Source organism: Pseudochaenichthys georgianus, chromosome 19 (assembly GCF_902827115.2).
Source record: "Pseudochaenichthys georgianus chromosome 19, fPseGeo1.2, whole genome shotgun sequence".
In the NCBI taxonomy this organism is placed as follows: Eukaryota; Metazoa; Chordata; class Actinopteri; order Perciformes; family Channichthyidae; genus Pseudochaenichthys; species Pseudochaenichthys georgianus.
The window spans coordinates 14,742,260-14,763,450 of NC_047521.1; the positions used below are offsets into that span (position 1 = coordinate 14,742,260).

Below are 21,191 nucleotides of genomic sequence, written 5' to 3' on the forward strand. Positions count from 1 at the left end.
AGTTGTTGATTTCTTTTTATATGGGACAACTGTTTCTGTCAAAACACCTCGGGCCAAAGCTTCAGTAAAATAGAAGGTATTAGCAAAAAAACATTGCAGTCACCACCGCTAAGCTAAAGGCGTCTAATGCTCGGAGTGATGACGTTTAATTAAAACACCAAAAGCAACCGCCGTTTATAAATTCACCAGTGGGTTATAAACTAATATATATTCTATGTGAAAACTTTAACGAAACAGCAGTGGATGTATGTTTCACCCTATATTTACAATATTTGCACAGCACAAGTATCACACATTGAAAAAATAAATTCAGCTATTTTGCATTTAGTTTGATTTATTTGTGTATAATTGGCATTTAATGGCTCTGTACTATAACAAATATATCCTACAGATTAAATCTGATCGACTTCACATTGGGTCTAGACCTTCTTAAGAAACACAAGTTATTAAAAGCTTTCTTTTACATGGAACGCCCTAGCCGTTGGCCATTTTGAGACACTCGCCATGAAAGAGGAAGTTGTTGAAACTTGAGAGTACTCCAAACTGCTCCAAATGTATTGTGCTTGATAGAGTCTCGGCCAACCTGATCTCACCAGAATGCGTGACTCCTTTACACCACAATGCGTGGTGGAGTCACGAACTTTGTTACATTTACGTGTCGGCACCACGCAAACAACCCCAATGTAAAGTGAATGAGGCTCCTTTGTCGTGGTGCACACACGCATTTCTACAACGTCCCGCAGTGAGCTTTTATTCTATACAACGTTTTTTAAATCTACTTTATGGCTTGTAGTAACTCACGGGAGGCTTCTTTTATTTTATTTGTATTCATAATTATTTTTATTTTTCGTCAGAATGTAAAAATTACATTAGTTACGAATTTGTGTTCTCAAAAAACACTGCATTGTGTGTAATGCAACTGTGATTTTTATTAAATTAGACCTTCCTTTTTAAGGAAGGTCAGAGCTTCAGCTGTGTCAAATAGATTGTTCCCTTTAGTTAACGTTATTTAAAAGATAAAGATCATGTCCCCTGTATTAGCCGCGTTCACACTGCGGTACTTTTCCCACAAAGGTTCATGCGAACTTAGTTCATGGTCGCATTCACACCAAAAAGAGCCGGTACTAAAAGTAGTTCATGCTAACCTTTTTACCCTCTCGAAAGTCCCTGCTAGAGAGCAGGGACTTTCGAGCGGCTCTTTTTTGAGAAAAGAGCTATATTCCTGATTGGCTGGGCGAATTGCAAACCACGCCCCGTAAAACTCCCAAAAAGTTTTGTGAAGCCGCCATTTTATTATCCTCGCATTAGCATTAGCATTAGCCCAGCGCAGAAACGCAGAGAGACTAACTTATGGCAACACAAAATAAAACATGGGAGCGGTGGAGATGAGGAGGTGTCGGCGTTCTGGCGATTTACTCGGAAGGCTTCAGTAGAAGCTGCTGGGAGTCCCAGCAGCTTCTACTAGCAACATAGCAACATAGCAACAAAGCAAAGCAACATAGCAACAAAAAAAAGATGGTCTTAACATGACCCAGCGGTCTAGAAGTTAATAAAAAACAATAATATCAAAACAAAATATTACTACTAACTTTATTGTGAAATTAAAACAGAACGGTAAAAGAATAGTTTCCGGTCTATTCTAAGCCCGATCTCTGTAGATAAATAAATAACTACGACAGATGTGTAATATTTAATACAGCCAAACCATTTATTACAATGCATTCATGTGATGACTTTCAAAGAGTAAAGCAAGCACTGCTGAATAAAGTATGATTTTCTTTTTTACGAAACGTTTTTTTTTTTCATATGGAATGCAGTTGGAGGTCAACCAATCAAAGAGCTTGAGGACTGATCACGGGGTTTGTCAAGCTAAGCACATGGTGTAGTCCCAAACGATAGCTGAGGATTCTGGGTAGTGTAGTGTCTTCTGCCTTCCAAAAACTCCGAAAAAATATTTGTTTCTCCGAATCGAAGGGGGAAAATGCAAAAGCATTGCACACAATTCAAACCAATCAATGTTGTGTAATTAACAAGGATAATCTGGTGTTTTTTAGTCGATGAGTAGTGCAGATATCACTGTAAAATCAATCGACAGTAAGGAGAATAGGCTACTTACTTCCGGGTGTACAATTCTCCGTTATCCAATGGGAATGGACGCTCGTAATACAATACAGGGGACATGATCTTTATCTTTTAAATAACGTTAACTAAAGGGAACAATCTATTTGACACAGCTGAAGCTCTGGCCTTCCTTAAAAACTAACTAATTTAATAAAAATCACAGTTGCATTACACACAATGCAGTGTTTTTTGAGAACACAAATTCGTAACTAATGTAATTTTTACATTCTGACGAAAAATTTAAATAATTATGAATACAAATAAAATAAAAGAAGCCTCCCGTGAGTTACTACAAGCTATAAAGTAGATTTTAAACACGTTTTATAGAATAAAAGCTCACTGCGGGACGTTGTAGAAATGCGTGTGTGCACCACGACAAAGGAGCCTCATTCACTTTACATTGGGGTTGTTTGCGTGGTGCCGACACGTAAATGTAACAAAGTTCGTGACTTCACCACGTATTGTGGTGTAAAGGAGTCGTGGTGGAGTCACGCATTCTGGGAGTCACGCATTCTGGTGAGATCAGGTTGGTCTCGGCCTAAGGACTTTGACAGGTCAATATTGAGTCATGGTGGTCATAGTGCCACGGTTCTCAATACCTAATTTTCAGACCATCACAAGTAATATTCACGTGTGGCAGGTCTTCAGCGATCATGGTAATTCACTGCCGCGTCAACAGGCGTTCTAACAAGTACGCAGTTCCTGTATTAAACACAGTATCACTGTTGTTCTACAAACAAACACAAGAGTTAGTATTGAATGGTTGCTGATGACATTATTCATGCAGTTTCTTGGAAACTTAAAAGCTGCATGGGTTTTCACGGTCAAATATTAATCACTGAAAGGGAGCAGATGTGGCACGTAACTCTCACATGCAGGCATGAAATTAACCTTCATGTTTTGCCCTTTTTATTTAAAAGAACAAAACACTTATTGTCCCCACAGCTGACGAATTATATAATTGTTTTGACTGCACTCAAAGTCCTTTAAGAACTTCAAACATTCTTATAACTGTTTCCATGTCAGTTGTAAAACTAACATACGTGTAAACCGGCTCTGATGTAAACGATTCATAATACACAATATAGTCATTTCGCTTTATAAATGTAAGATACCAAAATGATGATGTTGTACATTTCAAAATCCATTCTTCTTTAATGAGAAATATTCAAGACAAAATAGGCTTATAAAAAGTAAAAATGCTAATATGACTTCTTCAAACAATCAATGCATGAATCAACATACTGCGATATAGCAGGCTGTATGCATAGTTTACGTTGCTTTGCAATCCACAAACAACTCCGAAGAAGAAGAAGAAGAAGAAGAAGAAGAAGAAGAAGAAGAAGAAGAAGAAGAAGAAGAAGAAGAAGAAGAAGAAGAAGAACGTAGTTAAAACCAGAGCCCTAGAGATACTAGATACTAAGAGTTACGACACTCCCATAGACCTCCGTTGTAAAAAAATGGCAGCGCCTACTTCCGGGGTATGGACATCGAAATAGTTCAAAATATTGTCATTTGGGCGTTGGACCTCATTACGGCGCGTCGATTAGTTCCAGAGGTAAGTTGCTGAAATATCGAACTCTTTTGAATTGTCAGCTGTCTATATTGTATCAGAGGCCCTTTATTATGCTTATACTGGTCTTCATTTGTATATGCACAGCGTAATTATCTATATTTTATCTTGGTTATTACAACCAATTTTGCTAGCATTGCCTGCTAGTTAGCTAGCGCGACTTCGTCAGCTTTGATTTGAAGGTAAGATTTCAGTAATGAATCGCTTGCAGCTTATATATCAATGATGCTGGGTAACTAACAAGCAGGATTTAGATTGATTATGTGTTTTTATTGTTATTTTGGTTTTTATCTGCTGAACCTGACCGTGTCAGCCATCCTTAGTCGGCTTTTTCTGTATGATATGACTTTTTCTGTATGATATGACTTAACTGCTAGCACTAGTAGAAATGAAGTGGCGTTTGTGATAAATATTTCATTGCATTTTGGGATATACTAACATTTCATTATGTGACATGTTGACTGTACTTAGTTTTTTTTTGTACTGTTCCGTGTTAACTTATCTGTACTGTACAACTAGCCTAGCGCTACTTTTTAATGCTTGATGGCATGCTAGGATAGATTCCTTTGTGTTGTAATATACACACTAGTTTAATGATTGTTCTTCAAAGGTATTATTCAGTCTTAAAAATATAATAGCCTACTGAATAGGCTACTCTACAGCAGTGAATGAAGAATGAGCCTAAAACATGGTCATGCATCCAAAATGTTTATTTTTAAACAAAATAAACACTTAAAAAAAATAATAATTAGCACTTTTTTTTATTCAGCCTCATATGTCAGCCTCATCATGGCTGTTGCTGCTGCTGAAGGAGGGGGCTGCTGACGGAGGACCGGGAATGGAGATGCCAAGTACATCGATGGCAACGAGTAAGGTGTTTGGCAGTGGCCTAGATGTTATGACCTTCGGTGCAGAGGTCTGTTGGGTCTTCTTTGCCTTCTTACTCTGACTCTTGCTGCCAAGATACCATTTATGTTTATCCTTCCTCTCAGCCCTGATGCACTTTGATGCAATCCTTAACCTCAGCCTGATGTATGTTGACATTGTTGAGAGGATTTTTTTCTTCAGGTCATGGCATGAGGGCAGGTTGCTGTCCAGCAACATGGCTTCTTGTTCTAGCTGTGACACTGCATTTGAGGACTCCATGAGGGAATCGCTCATCCTCACACGGAACAGCTGCTCCACGTTCTGAACAAGGGTGAAAACCTCATCTGATGGACGGTAAAGTGCACCCCTTTTAAATTATTTTAATACCAGCAGACCAGCTCTCATTTATATCCTGTAGTACCACAACAGAACCTTGGTTGTATTGCTTTTTTCACGGTGTCTTTCCCCCACCGTATCCCACCTTTTTTTGATTGCCCAAGTGCTCTAATTTGGTCTGTGTTGAAGATTTTTTGAAACTTTAGATTAATCAAATTGTGTTTTTTTTTTAATGCCGAATGAATCCTCTTCTGGTTTACCAGAGCCCTCTCGGCTCTCTTTCTTAGTAATCTCTCCCTTCTCAGTTGCCTCATTAGATCCTCCACGTGAGCCCGGTCACAACTGGCCCTTGGCAGTCTGGTCCCTGGAGCACCTGACCATGGCAAACTGGCCTCTTCATAGCTGACCCCTGACTGACTGGTTCCTGGCACACTGATCTCTGGTAAGGTGGCCTCTTGATTGTCGGCCCCTGACATACTGGCCCCTGGCAGTCTGCTGACATCTGTCTCACTCTCTCTGTCTGTGATGTCCCTTTCATTCCCTTGGAACTCCACCTCAATATCTCCCTGAATCTCTGTAACAATAACAAGGCAATTGCTGTTATATGTGTATGCTGCCTTTACATGTGCACCTATTGTCATTTAAGGGTACACTATACTCCTACAGTATAGTGACATTCATCCAAGTTCGCCTATTGGCAATGTTACAGTATGAAGAAATCTGTAGATTATGTACATGTGGTATATGAGTCTTCAGAGAATCCCTGAACCCTGGTAGTTTTGAAGCTGTATAATCTGAAAGTTGCATTAGGAGTGTAGTCTATCCTTGAATTATATAACATGGGAAACATTGTTAGCTTCATATATCATACCAATGTTTGATGTGCAGTAATAGGTGTGGTCATTATTCCTGACAGCTGGAGGCATGCTCCTTGACGTGAATTTTCTCCTTTTCGGTTTAGGCCGATGTATAAATACTGTTGGAACAGCATCTGGCCTCAACCTCAAATTTCCTCCTGATTTGTTGCCAATATATTGGTCGTCTTCAAAGTGTACCTGTGGATAGGTAGGTTTGATCAGTTTCCCCTGCACACTTCAAATGTCATTGAAGAGTCATCATTCTCTACACTAGGAAATATGATGCCCTTTAAAATGTTAATAAGTCATGTCACCTCTGTGAACATTACTTACATGACAGAGTTTTCTGCTGTTGTTGTCCTCTGTCAGACACAGGTTTTGTCTGTTGACCATTGCCATCCATCTCTTCCTTCGCTCTCCGTCCTTAGGGAAGCCATACATCCGGAACCCCTTCTCGGATCGATTAGAGCACCCAAATGCTATGTATGACAACTGATCTATTAAAATGCAATATAAACGAAAGTGCCATAATATTTATTGTGCTAACATTTTAACATGAATATTGCTATGTCCTCTGTTCAGTCTGCTCCCAACTGTATTCTCTCCCATTATTCACCACTGTTCCTATTCTTGCTCTGCTTTTTAGGGCCCAGGAAACAGATGAAGAGGATGTCACAAAGGAACCTTCTTGTTTTTTTCAAAATGGTTAGGCCCCTGGATGCCCTAGACTAGAGTTCTGTATTGCTTTTTTGTAAATAGTTGTTTGTAAATATTTGTAAAATGCCCCCACCCACAATTGTTGTTCGCACAATTATGCTTGTGCGAACAACAATTGTGGGTGGGTGCTTATTGTGCTGCAGACGTTGAAGGACCTGAGTCTCCTGAGGAAATACAGGTGAAAGGTGAGGAGAGGTCATCGCTTGGAAGGTTTTATATCCTGTGGTGTCTCAACAGAACTTAATATGAATTGCTTTATTGTCTCGTCGCTGGATCACCTCCCCCTGGCAAAGTGGCCTCGTCATTTTAATTGTTATTGTTGACAAACCTGTTTGTGTTGCTCTGTTGAACCATGGTTCAACAGGAGCTTCTGTAAAAAAAATTGTAAATAGTTTGAATATTTATCATAGTAATCATTTTCAGTCTCCCACTCTCTCAATTTAATTTATCGTTTCTTTGCCCCACCATATATTTTGTTGTCCAAGGGCACTCATTTGGTCTGTGTTGAAGATTGTTTTACACTTTAGATTAATCAAAATTGTGTTTTTTGGCTGAATTAATATTTTTCTGTTGAACCCTAACCCTCTTTGTTCTCATTCTCATTCATTTGACTTTGTTTTGTTCTAACACACATCACTTTTTCCATACACTGTTTTTAATAAGTAATAGGCTACCAAGCTTTCCGTTGTCACCCTGCCTCTCCAAATGCAAAACTGTCAATAAAAAGTATGCAATAATGCAATTACAGCTGAAAAAGTACTTGGGTGTGTGTGTTTTTTTAATATATATATTTACTATTCAATAACGCAATCGCTGCTGTCTGTCTGTCCCATATAAGAACATGACAACGCAGCGCAACTATACTACGGACGTGACTGACCTGACAGTGACAGCAACATAGCCTGCTTGTGCTACCACACTTTCCCCTCAAAATATCGTTAAATAACTAAACTTGTACATATTGCCAATCCATACAAAGTGTAACCACATCATGTAAATATGAAAGCAATCTTTAAAAAATAACAGCGTTGGTTTAATCCATGACTATTTTGACCATGTTTGTGCCGTTTTTGCCATAGGGAAGCATTGCCACGGAAGTGCGTTTTGAACTATCCCGGCATACATAAACCACGTGACCGGCTGGCGGCGACATCAAAGAGTGTCGTAACTCTTATCTCTCTATGGTTAAAACCATAGATATATATAAACACTCAGGTAACGGCACTGAAACAACCGACACTTTCAGAGACTTTTAAAAGGAAAGAGAAACTGCCCCAGAACAGTGAAAAGGCCAACACAATAACAGCCAAGATAGCTGAATTCATCGCGTTGGATGACCAGCCGTTATCTGTTACCTTTTTTTTCTCTTAATGCATTGCATAAAGATCGGATCGGGAAAAATCGGTATCGGCAGATTGTCAAAGTCAAATGATCGGAATCGGATCGGGAGCAAAAAAAGGTGATCGGGACATCCCTAGTTTACATGCAGATGCTGGGATCCTGGACAGTGCAGCTGGAGCGCTGTGCCCGCAATGACGTCACCCATTATTTGGCGGGACTTGAAGAATCCGCGAGAAGATCCAGAAAATTGTCAACATTGAAGGGCAGATTAATGGTTATCAAAGTACAAATATCCAAAATCAGTTCAGTAACGGTTTTCAAGGGGACAATATGTACTCAAATTGATGGGTTTGGATGATGGGGGAAAACCGTGTCACAGGCTCTTTAAGTTGTGTTGAAAAGAAAGAGCAGTTCTGCCTCTCCCACTGGTGTAAAGTTGCTGGGTCAACTTTGTAATACTAGGTCTCACTGACAGCCTCTTGTTATTAGCCAGCTAATAAATACAACCACATACACAAAGAAAAGCTGCAATTTCAACATGTCCAAGCATCCTGTATCATAGCCATGCTAATCATGTTTATAATAAACCAAACCGTTTGTAAATCAGTCAAGATTTCAGTGAGTTAAGAGTATTTGTGTGCAGATCACTCACCTTACAACAGCTACCATAACGCGAATCAGAGTAACTCTGTTAACTGTAGCAAGATGGCGGCCGGTCAGCTACGCTGGAAAATCTCCCATGAGCCATCTAGTGTTTATATATATCTATGGTTAAAACTGCCAGGTCAAAAAATACAGACAAGAAAGACAAACTCTGAAGACAGAAATCAGGAAGCTTGGAGTGGACCAACCAACACTCAAAGATATATTAGACATTGGGTCAGGGAGACTTTTATAGTAGTTAAGACAAACTCAATAAATAAAGACAACTAAACATTTTTCTTTTCTTTCTTTATTCTTTTTTGGGGGTTGGTAGATCATTCTGGTCCACACTCCAATACAGTAGGTAGCGGTAATGCACCCATAACGCTGGTTGCCACCCACCATAAAACCGTATAAAGAAGAAGAAGAACGTAGTTTCCGGTTTGGCCACAGTGGTGGCGGGAGATTCCAGCATGGCGGTGCAACCGAAACACAACCTGTCTATGGACAGTGCAGCCGAAAGTGGCTTTCTAAGCTTTATTTGTTCCATGCCGGAGAAACCGGACACAACTTTCAGAATATTTGACCGTAATGACTTCTACACTGTCCACGGAAAAGATGCAGTATTCGCGGCCAAGGAAGTTTTCAAGACGAATGGGGTCATCAAATATTTGGGCTCAGGTAACCTCCACTAGCTAGCTAACCAAGTAGCTGGAGCCGGCAGACTGGCGGCTCCAAGCTAACAGTTGTGATGCAAGCTAAGCTAGCTAACTTACAAATGCATGTATTAGCCACACCTTCTGCCACATTAGCTAAAGAGCTTTGCATAACAAATTAAAACTAATATGGGCGTGTTTGTCTACAGGGAGTCGCAAGTTGGAAAGTGTCTGCCTGAGCAAGATGAACTTCGAGGCCTTTGTGAGAGACTTGCTGCTAGTGAGGCAGTACAGAGTGGAAGTTTACAAAAACCACAGCAAGAGCAGCAAAGACTGGAAGCTTGAGTACAAGGTATCGTGATGACTACCGATGACATGTCTGTGTGCCCAGTCTCTTTGTCCCCGAAGTGCAATTGGTTTTGCAGTGTGCCACATCAAACAAACATAGATAGCATGCATCAGGGTAACGCAGACACAGCAGCAGTGCATGAATGAAGAAGCATAATAATCAGAACAATACATGATGAAATCCTTCCTCCCCCTAGTTATATCGAGATCAAATAAACCAAAAACAACATAATCAGAGATCAACATAAGCATAAAGTCGACGTCTTTAGAATCCATGCATTGACAGAAAATTAATCAAATATCTTCATGAGGATATTTGATTAATTTTCTGTCAATGTATATATATATATATATATATATATATATATATACTCTTTTTCTGATTTTAAATGTAGTGCTACGTGTTATTTCATTGTGCTTGTACTCCAATATACTTTGTTGTCTTTGTATGGTCTGTACTGCTTGTAAAGCTTTAGTTTTGCATGCCTTAATCAGCATTTGATAATTTCACCCGGTGTGCACTGACTATTATTGCATTACCAGTGTGAGAAAAAGTTTTTAGAGAGTACTTGTCCATGGACAAGTGAGTTTGGCAATTTACTTGTCCGAATACATTTTTCACTTGTCCAGAATGGACAAAAATTGGGGCCACTGGAATCTTCTTCTTCGTATTTTACATTTTCCCACGGTTTTTACGACACTGCTAACGTAAGTGAGCGGTAAGATTTTACTGCATCACACATAGGGTTGGGTATCGTTTGGATTTTAACGATTCCGGTTCTGCTTTTCGATTCCGGTTATTTTCGGTTCTCGATTCCGGTTCTTTGAGAGGGTAAAAATAAGTCAAACTGGGAGAAAAATATATTTATGAAAACATTAATTCAAATCTGTATTCCTATTTACAAATCACTTCATACTGTTTAATTTCTTATGGTTATTGAATACAATTATATAAAAATAATCTCTGCATTGGTTAGTTAGTTCTAAGTGGTGCAGTTTGAGAATGTACAATTGGCCCAGTCTCCTCTGATGTTACACTGCAACCTGCCTGTGAGACAGAGTCCAACCACACATGTCCAACACATAGGACATACCCTAATAATAATAATACATTATATTTATAGCCTACAGTATAGGCCTAGCGCTTATCTACAACTCAAAGACGCTTGCACGCATTTATTTACAAACAGTGAGCAGCTGCCCAGCTGCAGTAAAATGTACAGAAAACGGCGAGATGCATTTCCTTAGGAATCTACAAGCGGAACCGAAACTAACATTTCTAAACGAACAATGGTCGGACACGGACAATTTGCGAATGAGTTCTGCCTTTTGTAAAAGGAATGTATCAATAATTTGTCAATAAATCAGGCCGAAAAACGTCACTTGTGCCCCGGACAAGTCAATTGAAAGATCTACTTGTCCGATATTGTAAATAACACGTCCCGGACGGTGGGTCGTGTACTTTTTCGCACCCTGATTACATTATGGTCAGATATATTTGCAAATACTTTGTTTTTAAATTGATATATGTATAAATCCACTTAAATACTTTGATCACCCTCATAAGGACGTCTTAAAGTGTCAAAAGATGTCAAACGTCTTTATAAATCTTCAGATCATACATTTTTTTTACCAAGCAATTAATTAATTTCCTTCTCAAAAGCCATTGCTTAAACAATGTGAAAAGGGTTTCTGTGCTTTACCAAGAATTATAGTATGTTTCGTCTCATTGTGTATTTGCCAGAAATTCCCCTCAAGATTTGGTAGACACTAAAAACGGAGTTAAGATGCTCTGTTATTGCTTGATGTCTTTGTTAGCAACTGTTCGCTAACAAAAGATGATAATATGACAATGTTGGTTCACCACTTAAGTTATTGTAGGGAAGGTTTGTTTCTCTGTGTTTATATCTCTTGCCTGTGGTCCATATGCCCATTTTCTTCCCTTCCAGGCCTCTCCAGGAAACTTGACTCAGTTTGAAGAGATTCTGTTCGGCGGGGGAACCGGAGCAGTGGAGAGTGCAGGAGTTGTAGCCGTGCGTGTTGCTACAGGAGCTGACGGACAGCGCGTGGTCGGGGTTGGCTATGTGGACGCTGCCCAAAGGATGATGGGAGTGTGCGAGTTTCCTGACAACGAGATTTTCTCCAACCTGGAGTCTCTTCTCGTCCAGGTCGGCCCCAAAGAGTGTCTCTTGGCCCAGGGCGATGGCAACACTGACGGCAGTAAACTACGGGAGGTATGTGGTGGTCAGGGACTGATGACAGCAAAACCTCTGCCCTGCATCTTAAATACATTTCCTAAGTGAGTGACTATATGCTCCATAAATATAAAAAACTATACATTAATATTTAAGCTTCTGCAGCTTTTGTATTGTAGCCTATGTATGAGAAATTCCCTAAAATGTATAAGTCTCAAAAAATAAATCCGCTGCAACAAAAATAATTATTATAAAAGGCCCATAATAATTGCCAAGACCAGATTTTGTATGTCTTGTCCAATCAATTTCAAAGCCTGTAACTGGACCTTTCCAATATATTTAATGTATTCATTTTTGTACGCCCACTAACAGTATAGGCAGAAGTAGGTTGTGAATGCATGTGCAATTACGGTGTGAAGACATCGTTGTTATTTTGTGTTTGTGCAGGTGGTGGAGCGAGGCGGCGTGCTGGTCTCTGAGAGGAAGAGAGCAGAGTTCAGCAGCAAAGACACGGTCCAGGATCTGAACCGGCTGCTGAGGGCCAAGAAGGGAGAGAGTGTGGCGAGCAACACGCTGCCTGAGCTGGACAAACAGGTGATCACATAGAAAGAGCTCTCGTACACTCGAGGAGTTAGAAACCCAACAGCACCACATGCATTGCTATAGATTCTGTTGCATGGTGTTTTTCCCAGGAGAAATTATAATCTTGCAAATTCCCTCGTAGTGTAACAAAACAAGAAATAAATTAGTAAGCAAGCATTCTGAACTTGTACCCAAGTGCACTGAACAGGACAATCTGCTCCTTAATAATCAGATGTATTAGATAATAAGCCCATGGAACATATAACACCTTTTGACAACTGTTGACCCACGAGTATCCAGTACAAGATAATGTAAATGCCAGATTTGGCTACTGTAAAATCTCTATTTATCTTCCAAGCGCTTGATATCCCCTCTCACTTATGGTGGTCTGTGTGTGGTTTTGTTCTCAGGTGGCCATGTCGTGCTTGGCTGCAGTGGTGCGTTTCCTTGAGCTGCTCTCTGACGAGTCCAACTTTAACTCCTTCAGTCTGACCTCTCTGGACCTGGGTCAGTACATGAGGCTGGACAACGCTGCCGTCAGGGCTCTCAACCTCTTCCAGGTCAGTGACAGGAGCCAGGTCTTCAAGGCTTTCACCCAATTCACATAGCTAGAAACTACAGAAAGGGTCAGGGAATCCAAATCACAAAAGAACCATTCTTTGTCTTACCTGTCATGCATGCAGTTTGACTAGGGTTTATTTCACATATCTATCAACCTTATACCTTTAAGTTGAGTTTTGTAACGTGAGCGTTAGGGGTGTAACGGTTCACAAACATTTCGGTTCGGTACGTACCTCGGTTTTTAGGTCACGGTTCGGTTCGGTACGTTTTCGGTACAGCAGAAAAAATCATCACAAAACATAAAATATTTGTTGTTTTTTTAAAAATTATTATTAAACTGTGAATATTCAGTCAAATAAATACAAAATATAATAAAATAAACATTAAGGTGCAGCATTTCGATGAACTGAAATAATCTGTATTTGAACTGAACTGTACTAGTACCTAAGCAGCCAGCTTGACATTAGGACTTGCTTGTCATTGCATTTTCATGTTTTTTTAAAGAAAGATGAACTTGTCCACATTGCTTGCCGAAAGGACAGATCTGCTGGCACTAGCAATGTCTCCTGCTGTGGAGAACACACCCTCTCGCTAGGGACAGAGGTAGCAGATACAGCCAGGTAGCGCTTTGCTACCATGGCAACGTAAGGATATTTGGCGTTTGTAATAGCTTTGGCTCGGTCTGAACTTTTTGCGAGTGGTGGAGGCTTGAATGCTAGCGGGAGTTGGGTTGCCTTCTTTTGGTACCGGTGATATTCACGTTCGGGTGATGCCTTTTCAAATGAGTGTGCAAGTTTGATGTATTGCCAGCCGCGTAACCAATGTTAGTTGAACAATGCCGACAAACAGCTTTGGTTCGGTCCACCTGTCTTTGTCCGTCATCCTTGTACGTAACTGCGAAACCAAAATGTTCCCAAACCGGAGACTTCAATGATGCTGGAGGATTTTCGAGCTCAACTTTATCTGCGTTCGCCATTTCGACAGTTTCTCAAATTACTGACTACATTTGAACGCATCCCTGTGACCAGCTCTCATAGTATGCCCCTCGTCCAATGAAATGACTTGCTCGCTCTAGTTGAACCCAATGTGAGCAAATTACTCTGAATGCTGCGACGCTGCACCTGAGATTACTTCCAAGAAATTGTTCACGTTCTAAATTTGTTACGTTTAACGTTATATTCGTTCAGTACACATGTGTACGTGTACGTGTACGTGTACGTGTACCGTTACACCGCTAGTGAGCGTCTAACAGAGGTTTGGAACTGTTAGACGCAGACATAGTTTAAGTCTGCAGCTTAAACCATGTGCCTTTTAGATTTTGAGTGCAGACCAAATTCACAAACTCAACAAGGAAGCATTGTGCCTCTGAGTGGCTTCTTTCCCATAGCCACAGAGCTCATGGTGTGACTAGAGATGTCCCGCGTGCCATAATTGGTAGACGGAACATTATTTCTCAAGAGAAAGTTGAAATCTTTAGGCCTTGTGGTCATGAAATGAAAACTACCCAGGATAGTGTGGACTGCGCCTCGTGTGTTGCCGCTGCTGGAGCATTATATATGGGTGAGGCTGATTATATGCTAATGATAAAAAATGTGTTTAATTGTTGTTGTTTCTTTTACCCCAGAGATAAACATGTGTTATAGAAACCCTGGGAAATGTGTATTATCCTTACCTGTTAATGGATTCCTGCAGGGAGCCCCCGATGACACAAGTGGAGCTCATTCATTGGCCGGTCTGTTGAACAAGTGCCGCACGCCGCAGGGTCAGCGGCTGGTCAACCAGTGGATCAAACAGCCGCTCATGGACAAAACCAAAATAGAGGAGAGGTAATACAGCCGTGGGAGCAAACTGTCGAGACCAAAGATTTCTTCATGTTCTGAGGCGTATTTGAATGCGTTAGTCTTGGGAGAATTGAAGCCCATCACCTCTGTTTTCTCACCTCACGTCTGTTCAGTGATTTAAGCTACGTCATATAATATGAATGAACCAGGACCTTCAGTTTATAGATCAAGAAGCTGTTGAGAGATACAATGACATCATGTGTGTTGTCATTCCAATGTGTTGAATACCTATATTATAGACAGGGGTGCACATAACTGGTACGCAGGTACTTGACACAAATCTGAATTGCGTACACACACTGAGAACTGCGCCAAATCAGCTGATCGCAACATTCAGGCTCTGTGGTCAAGCTGCTGCCATTTTGTTTAGAAGTTGGAGCAAAACACAGAGCTGCAAACTTCCTCAGGGTGTTAATGCAAGACTTTGAAATCAGACAGAGGTGGAAGAAGTACTCGGATATTGTACTTGAGTAAAAGTAGAAGCACCAGAGTGTAGGAATACTCTGTCACAGTAAAAGTCCTGCATTCAAAATGTCACTCAAGTAAAAGTAGAAAAGTATTATCATCCAAATATAGTTAAAGTAGCGACAGTAAAAGTAGTCATTGTGTAGATTGGTCCATTTCAGAATAATATATATGATATGTTCTATAATGATTGATCATGAAAGTGTTCTCAAAGCTGGTGAAGGTGCAGCTAGTTTGAATGACTTTGTATACTGCAGGGTAGCTTGTGAATTTACTCCAGGTGGAACTAAAGTCTGAGTAAAAGTACACCAGTTACCTCTGAATTATAGTGGAGTAGAAGTACACAGTAGCATAACATAGAAATACTCAAGTAAAGTACAAGTATCTTACAATTGTACTTGAGTAAGGTACATAAATAAGTGTACTGGGTTACTTCCCACATCTGAAATCAGATATGACTTCAAGTCAGGTGATCATTTCTTGGTATCCTTCAACTTGGCCTCTGGAAATGAAAAGACTTCACATTTTGGAGAAAGCCAATGGGAGGATTAAACGGGGACAGGGAGGTGCATCTGCAGCATCTTCATCATCTACCATGCAAGAAGAGGAACTAGAGGACAGTGAAGGAGACACCGAGGAGGACAGTGAGGAAGACTATACTTAATAAAACCACGCTTCATGTGGGTTGAGTACCAAACGCTGTCTCCTGGTGCTCACCTGAGTAACTCACTAAAAGAGTTATGTGCACCCCTGGTTATAGATACATTTAGAAAAGAAATACATTTGAGACATTCTAGGGGAATTCAATAAGCTCATAGGACAAACTTATAGTGTGTTTTGTGGCGTGTTTATAGGCTGGACATGGTGGAGAGCTTTGTGTGTGACTCTGAGCTCAGGCAGACCTGTCAGGAGGATCTGTTGCGGCGTTTTCCGGACCTTCACCGTCTGTCCAAGAAGTTCCAGCGTCACTCTGCGACTCTTCAGGACTGCTACCGCGTCTACCAGGCCGTGAGCCACCTCCCGACACTCGTCAGCGCCCTGGAGAGATACTCAGGTACACAAAGCTGCAGGTCATGACGGCTATGTGTTACTGCGCTGTACACTATGGGGCCAATTTATTTTGCTGGTGCCGTTTGTTGCTCCTCCTATGGCCTTCATTAATCTGGCTATTTACTCCACAACTGTCAACATGATGCAAAATAATCCTGGATTTGTCCATTACTAGTCCAGAACCTAATAAAGAGTCACTTTTCTCTCCACTGAAAACCTTGTTACCTGACATAGTCTCCAGCTGCTGTAGCCCATTCATATACAATGAACCTGTACCCTCAACCTTCTGATTGTTGCTAAATTGCTTACATTCTTTATGAATTCTAAAACTTCTTGTTTGATATTTTGGTACATTGGATGCTGGAGGTGTAGCTGATAAACTAGTGATTAACATGCATTAGTAGCCCACATACATACACACACTGCAGTGCATTCGTTTATCTTCCGTGTGTACTGCAGGTAGCTACGAGGTTCTGTTGGAGGCGGTGTTCCTCTCTCCTCTCAGAGACCTGAACTCTGACTTTGTTAAATACCAGGAGATGATTGAAACCACACTGGACATGAACCAGGTATTTGCTCTAGTATTTTATGTACAATTTAAGAATATTGCTCCCATAATATTCTATTTAATTCTTCACGCTGTTTACACGTTTCGTGTCTTGCATGTTTTGTGTAGATTGACCACCACGAGTTCCTGGTGAAGGCGTCATTCGACCCCGTGTTGAGCGAGCTGAGAGAAAAGATGGACGAGCTGGAGGAGAGCATGAAGGCGGTGCTGAACAGTGCAGCCAGAGAACTAGGTGAACCACACACACACACACACACACACACACACACACACACACACACACACACACACGGCACTGAGACCAAGTTTATCTATCTAGCGGATATCTGTGAAAATGAGTGACTGCACGCATCTGCTGATGAGCTTTTAATATGTGGGACAAAGAAGTCAAAGCAAGTCGATTACACCGTGAGGTCATCATGTGCTTTTCTTTTCAGTGTAGTAAATTCTTCAGATCGTAACAAAATTAAAGACCAAGATTAAATATCAGGCTGAATGGAAAAAACCTTAAACTATTTTTGAGAATGTTGTCTTTATATATATATAAAAAAAGAATGACGTTTTCTAAGTCTCTGTCTGTAGGACATCTAAACTTCAATGTCTTTAATATACTCATGGTAGTTTTTTTATTTTCACATTAGAAAAGAAAGGACAAAAACTCTTCCTACTGCTTCAGCTAAAGCAGGTTGGAGCTCTTATCTTCAAATTCAACACAATGTTCCATAGAGCAGCAAATCCATTTTTCCTGACGGATAACTAATCTTTTGTCTCCTAGTACAGACGGTATAGACCAGGGATGGGCAAACTTTTTGGCTCGGGGGCCACTATGAGTTTTAAAATTTGAAAGACGGGCCGGGCCAGTAGCAGATCGTTGAAAAAATATTTAGCTGTCCACTCATTAAACGAAGCCTCTGCACCGCATCAATCTGCTGCCGAGTGCGCCACATTCGAAATGGCTGAGGTGAAGGCGAAGCTCGGAGAATACAGCATTGTCACGCAACTGCGTGTGTTAATAATTGCATGTTTTCACTGCTCATAGGATATGCGGGTTCGGGTCGGTTTGCGGATCTTGTGCCGATGGGTCGGGTCAGTTTGCGGAACTAATTGGCTATATGTGCGAGGGGCGGGTTCGGTATTACACGTCACGGGAGCGGGTCTTGAAAATCAGACCCGTGCAGGACACTCTGGTGTACATGCTTTAATGTTCAAAAAGGTCTTTATTTTTCTCATATTCATTTACATGCAGAAAAACCTATATGGAACACTACAGGAAAGAAAAAGCGTAATAGGGCCCTTTTTAAAACAGTTGGCGATTAAAATAATAGCTGACAAGTAATAGATTAATCTTTGCAGATCTAGAAATGCCTTCATATCACAGTATGTTATTATTGCACAGCCTTATTTGGAAAATTTGTCACATTATTCATGCTTTTTACTTAAGTGAATACAAGCCTAACTTTATCGCATAAGAACAAGTAAAGTAAACACAATAGACACTTATATTATATTCTTCAAACAAATGTAGCTATTTCAGTGTTTTGTACATTTATGTGGCTACCTATTTTATAGAGTATACGTTTTTGCAAAGTGTGTGTGTATGGTCCTTTTCTCTTTGTGTCTGTACATGACTATGTGATTCCACTGATGTTTGAATTGGCGTCTGAGCTCACCGCAGTCGCGTTGTGTTTCAGGTCTGGACGCTGGTAAGACGGTGAAGCTGGAGTCTAACGCCATGCTGGGCTTCTACCTGAGAGTCACCTGCAAGGAGGAGAAGACTCTGAGGAACAACAAGAAGTTCAGCACGCTGGACGTCCAGAAGAACGGAGTGCGCTTCACAAACGGGTCAGTCTCACACACACACCTCATGTCCTCCTCGTATAGATGCTCTCTTCCTGTCAGCTGACTCTCTGTTGTCTCGCATGTCTACAGGAAGCTGAGCTCTCTGAACGAGGAGTACACTAAGAACCGCGAGGAGTACGAGGGGGCCCAGGACGCCATTGTCAAAGAGATTATCAACATCGCCTCAGGTGAGGAACGCCATCACATGCTGCTCACTGTGGCTCATCGGCATGGCATTGATTTGAGACAGAAGACGTTACGTCGGCACGATGATCCCGGATTTGTCTTATGTGACCTTCTAGTAAACGATTTCATGCACATTCTCTACAAAGGTCAACACACTGTAGTGTACTTTAAACAGAGAGTGGAATAACATTCTAGTCAGATGGTGTTCTTTAACCAGATACACATCTTTTCCGCACATGCTGCAGTCTCCTGTTTCTCTGCCAATTCATTTGAAGTGCTGAACCTTTCATCACCCACCAGGCTACGTGGATCCTCTCCAGACGATGAGCGACGTGATAGCGCAGCTGGATGCCGTGGTGAGTTTCGCCGTGGCGTCCGTCTCCGCTCCTGTGCCGTTCGTGCGGCCTCGCCTGCTGGCGGACGGCTGCAGGCGGATGGAGCTGACGCAGGCCAGGCATCCCTGCATGGAGACTGACGCTGACACCGCCTTCATCCCCAACGACATCACCTTCACCCAGGGAGAGAAGAACTTCTACATCATTACAGGTGTGACCAGATATCGCACTTCCAAAGTGACATAAACACTTTCATTGCAAGTCTGTTGAGAAACATATCAAAGCTTATGGGATTAAATGATTCAAGAATAAAAACCGACTTCTCAGTTTCCTTTTCACCCATTCCGTCAATTCAGAGATCAGTCACACAACAGCCAATACAAACAAAGAATCTCCTCTTTCTGTATTTCCTGTGTGTGAGAATTGTGTTTCAATCCCAGAGGTAAGGTTGTTATCTGTAAACATTGTAATTTGCGTAAATCTTTACACTTTTTCAGATGCTTTCCCCCCTAGTTCTGAGAATGAAGGCACATGACAATGGTCACACATAACTCTTGTCTCCACAGGACCAAATATGGGCGGTAAATCGACGTTCATCCGTCAGGTGGGAGTGATCGCTCTGATGGCGCAGATCGGCTGCTTTGTGCCGTGTGAAAAGGCGGAGCTGAGTGTGATTGACAGCGTCCTGGCCAGGGTGGGAGCGGGAGACAGCCAGGTCAAAGGAGTGTCCACTTTTATGTCTGAGATGCTGGAGACGGCTGCCATCCTGCGGTAACAACAAACACACAAATTGCTAACAGCTTAAAAATGATGCACAACGCATTTTTCTCATTGCACGTTTTTGCCCCTTCAGCTCGGCAACAGAGAACTCTCTCATCATAATCGACGAGCTCGGAAGAGGCACGTCCACGTACGACGGCTTTGGTCTGGCCTGGGCCATAAGCGAACACATCGCCTCCAAAATCAGCTGCTTCTGTCTGTTCGCCACTCACTTCCACGAGCTGACGGCCCTGGCAGCGCAGCAGCCCACCGTCCACAACCTGCACGTCACCGCTCTGACCTCACACAACACTCTCACCATGCTGTACAGGATCAAACACGGTGGGCACATATTTAGGGCTGGGGAGTTTATGAATGTAGTGTAACAAGCTTTGTGACCTGACCCGTCGCCTGACTCTATGTTCAGGTGTGTGTGACCAGAGTTTCGGTATCCATGTGGCCGAGTTGGCTTGCTTCCCGCCATCGGTGGTGGCCATGGCGAAGGAAAAGGCGGAGGAGCTGGAGGAGTTCCAGGAACCAGCGGGGGGGAAGGGGCCCGAGGCCAAGAGACGACGCACGGACAAACAAGTAGGGCTCAGTGCTTCACCGTCCAGCTGTCATGGCAACCTACATACAATCATGCATCATGGCCTCATTAGAAACAAGCATCCGACCCCAACGTGTTTCTCTAAATTCTATATTATTTGTGGTATCCAATTTTTTTTTTACATAAATGCACTTTACAGTATGAGACATACTTAACTTTTCAATGGCAATTTAGGACAAACGGTATTATAATTGTTATGATGTACTATACTTATATATTTAAAATACATCCAATAAATGTTGTTTTGAGGCTGAAAAGCTGGTTTTCCCTTCAGGACATTTTACACCAACGGCAATAGGTTTGACCTGACCTGGTACAATTCCATCAAGCTTCCCAGCATCAGTGATATAATGACGGTATACAGATAGATGTGGTGTACTGGCAGTAGTAACATCTGACCTGATGTGCCTCTCTCCTTCAGGACGGGGAAACCCTGATCCAGGAGTTCCTGGAGAAGGCCAAGTCCCTCCCTGCTGCCACCATGAGTGAAGAAGAGGTGAAGACAGCGCTGAGGAAGATGAAGCAGGAGCTACTCTCCAAAAACAACACATACATCTCAGAGATCCTTTCACGCTGTGTTCCTGCAAAAAGTTTGATTTAACAATCATCGAGAAACAAACCTCTTAGTTCATGTGCTGTAAGTAACCACACTAGAGCGCTTTAAATGTATAGTTTTGCAATAAAAAAAGTATTACTGGATATGTGTGAGTTGTATTTCTTTCCCCCATTACTGCCATTTTTTGAA

At 41.5% G+C, this 21,191-nt stretch overlaps 1 protein-coding gene and 1 long non-coding RNA gene across 4 annotated transcripts; both read left to right on the top strand.

The window, feature by feature from the left end:
- The first annotated feature begins 4,523 nt into the window (after positions 1-4,523).
- Positions 4,524-6,467, top strand: LOC139435823 (uncharacterized). 3 transcript variants are annotated; one of them, XR_011645025.1, is made up of 6 exons: positions 4,524-4,610; positions 4,763-4,915; positions 5,203-5,339; positions 5,859-5,962; positions 6,124-6,237; positions 6,401-6,467. It is a non-coding gene; the product is annotated as an uncharacterized lncRNA (long non-coding RNA). The 3 variants fall into 3 exon arrangements; XR_011645024.1 differs by having other exon boundaries at positions 6,124-6,417; XR_011645026.1 differs by having other exon boundaries at positions 4,539-4,563; positions 6,124-6,417.
- Positions 6,468-8,886: 2,419 nt separating this feature from the next.
- msh2 (mutS homolog 2 (E. coli)) lies at positions 8,887-21,145 on the top strand. The gene is made up of 16 exons (XM_034108002.1): positions 8,887-9,135; positions 9,320-9,462; positions 11,408-11,692; positions 12,101-12,247; positions 12,646-12,795; positions 14,489-14,622; positions 15,957-16,156; positions 16,612-16,721; positions 16,829-16,952; positions 18,412-18,562; positions 18,650-18,747; positions 19,046-19,291; positions 19,647-19,851; positions 19,934-20,181; positions 20,267-20,427; positions 20,868-21,145. The coding sequence occupies exons 1-16, from the start codon at positions 8,928-8,930 to the stop codon at positions 21,045-21,047; spliced, it is 2,790 nt and encodes a 929-aa protein (XP_033963893.1). The 5' UTR covers positions 8,887-8,927; the 3' UTR covers positions 21,048-21,145.
- The last annotated feature ends 46 nt before the right edge of the window (positions 21,146-21,191 follow it).

Coding starts and splice junctions, on each gene's coding strand:
- msh2 (XM_034108002.1), top strand. CDS start 8,928: ATGGCGGTGCAACCGAAACACAACCTGTCTATGGACAGTGCAGCCGAA. Junction 18,748..19,045: donor GATTATCAACATCGCCTCAG/GTGAGGAACGCC, acceptor ATCACCCACCAG/GCTACGTGGATCCTCTCCAG. Junction 19,292..19,646: donor GAACTTCTACATCATTACAG/GTGTGACCAGAT, acceptor TTGTCTCCACAG/GACCAAATATGGGCGGTAAA.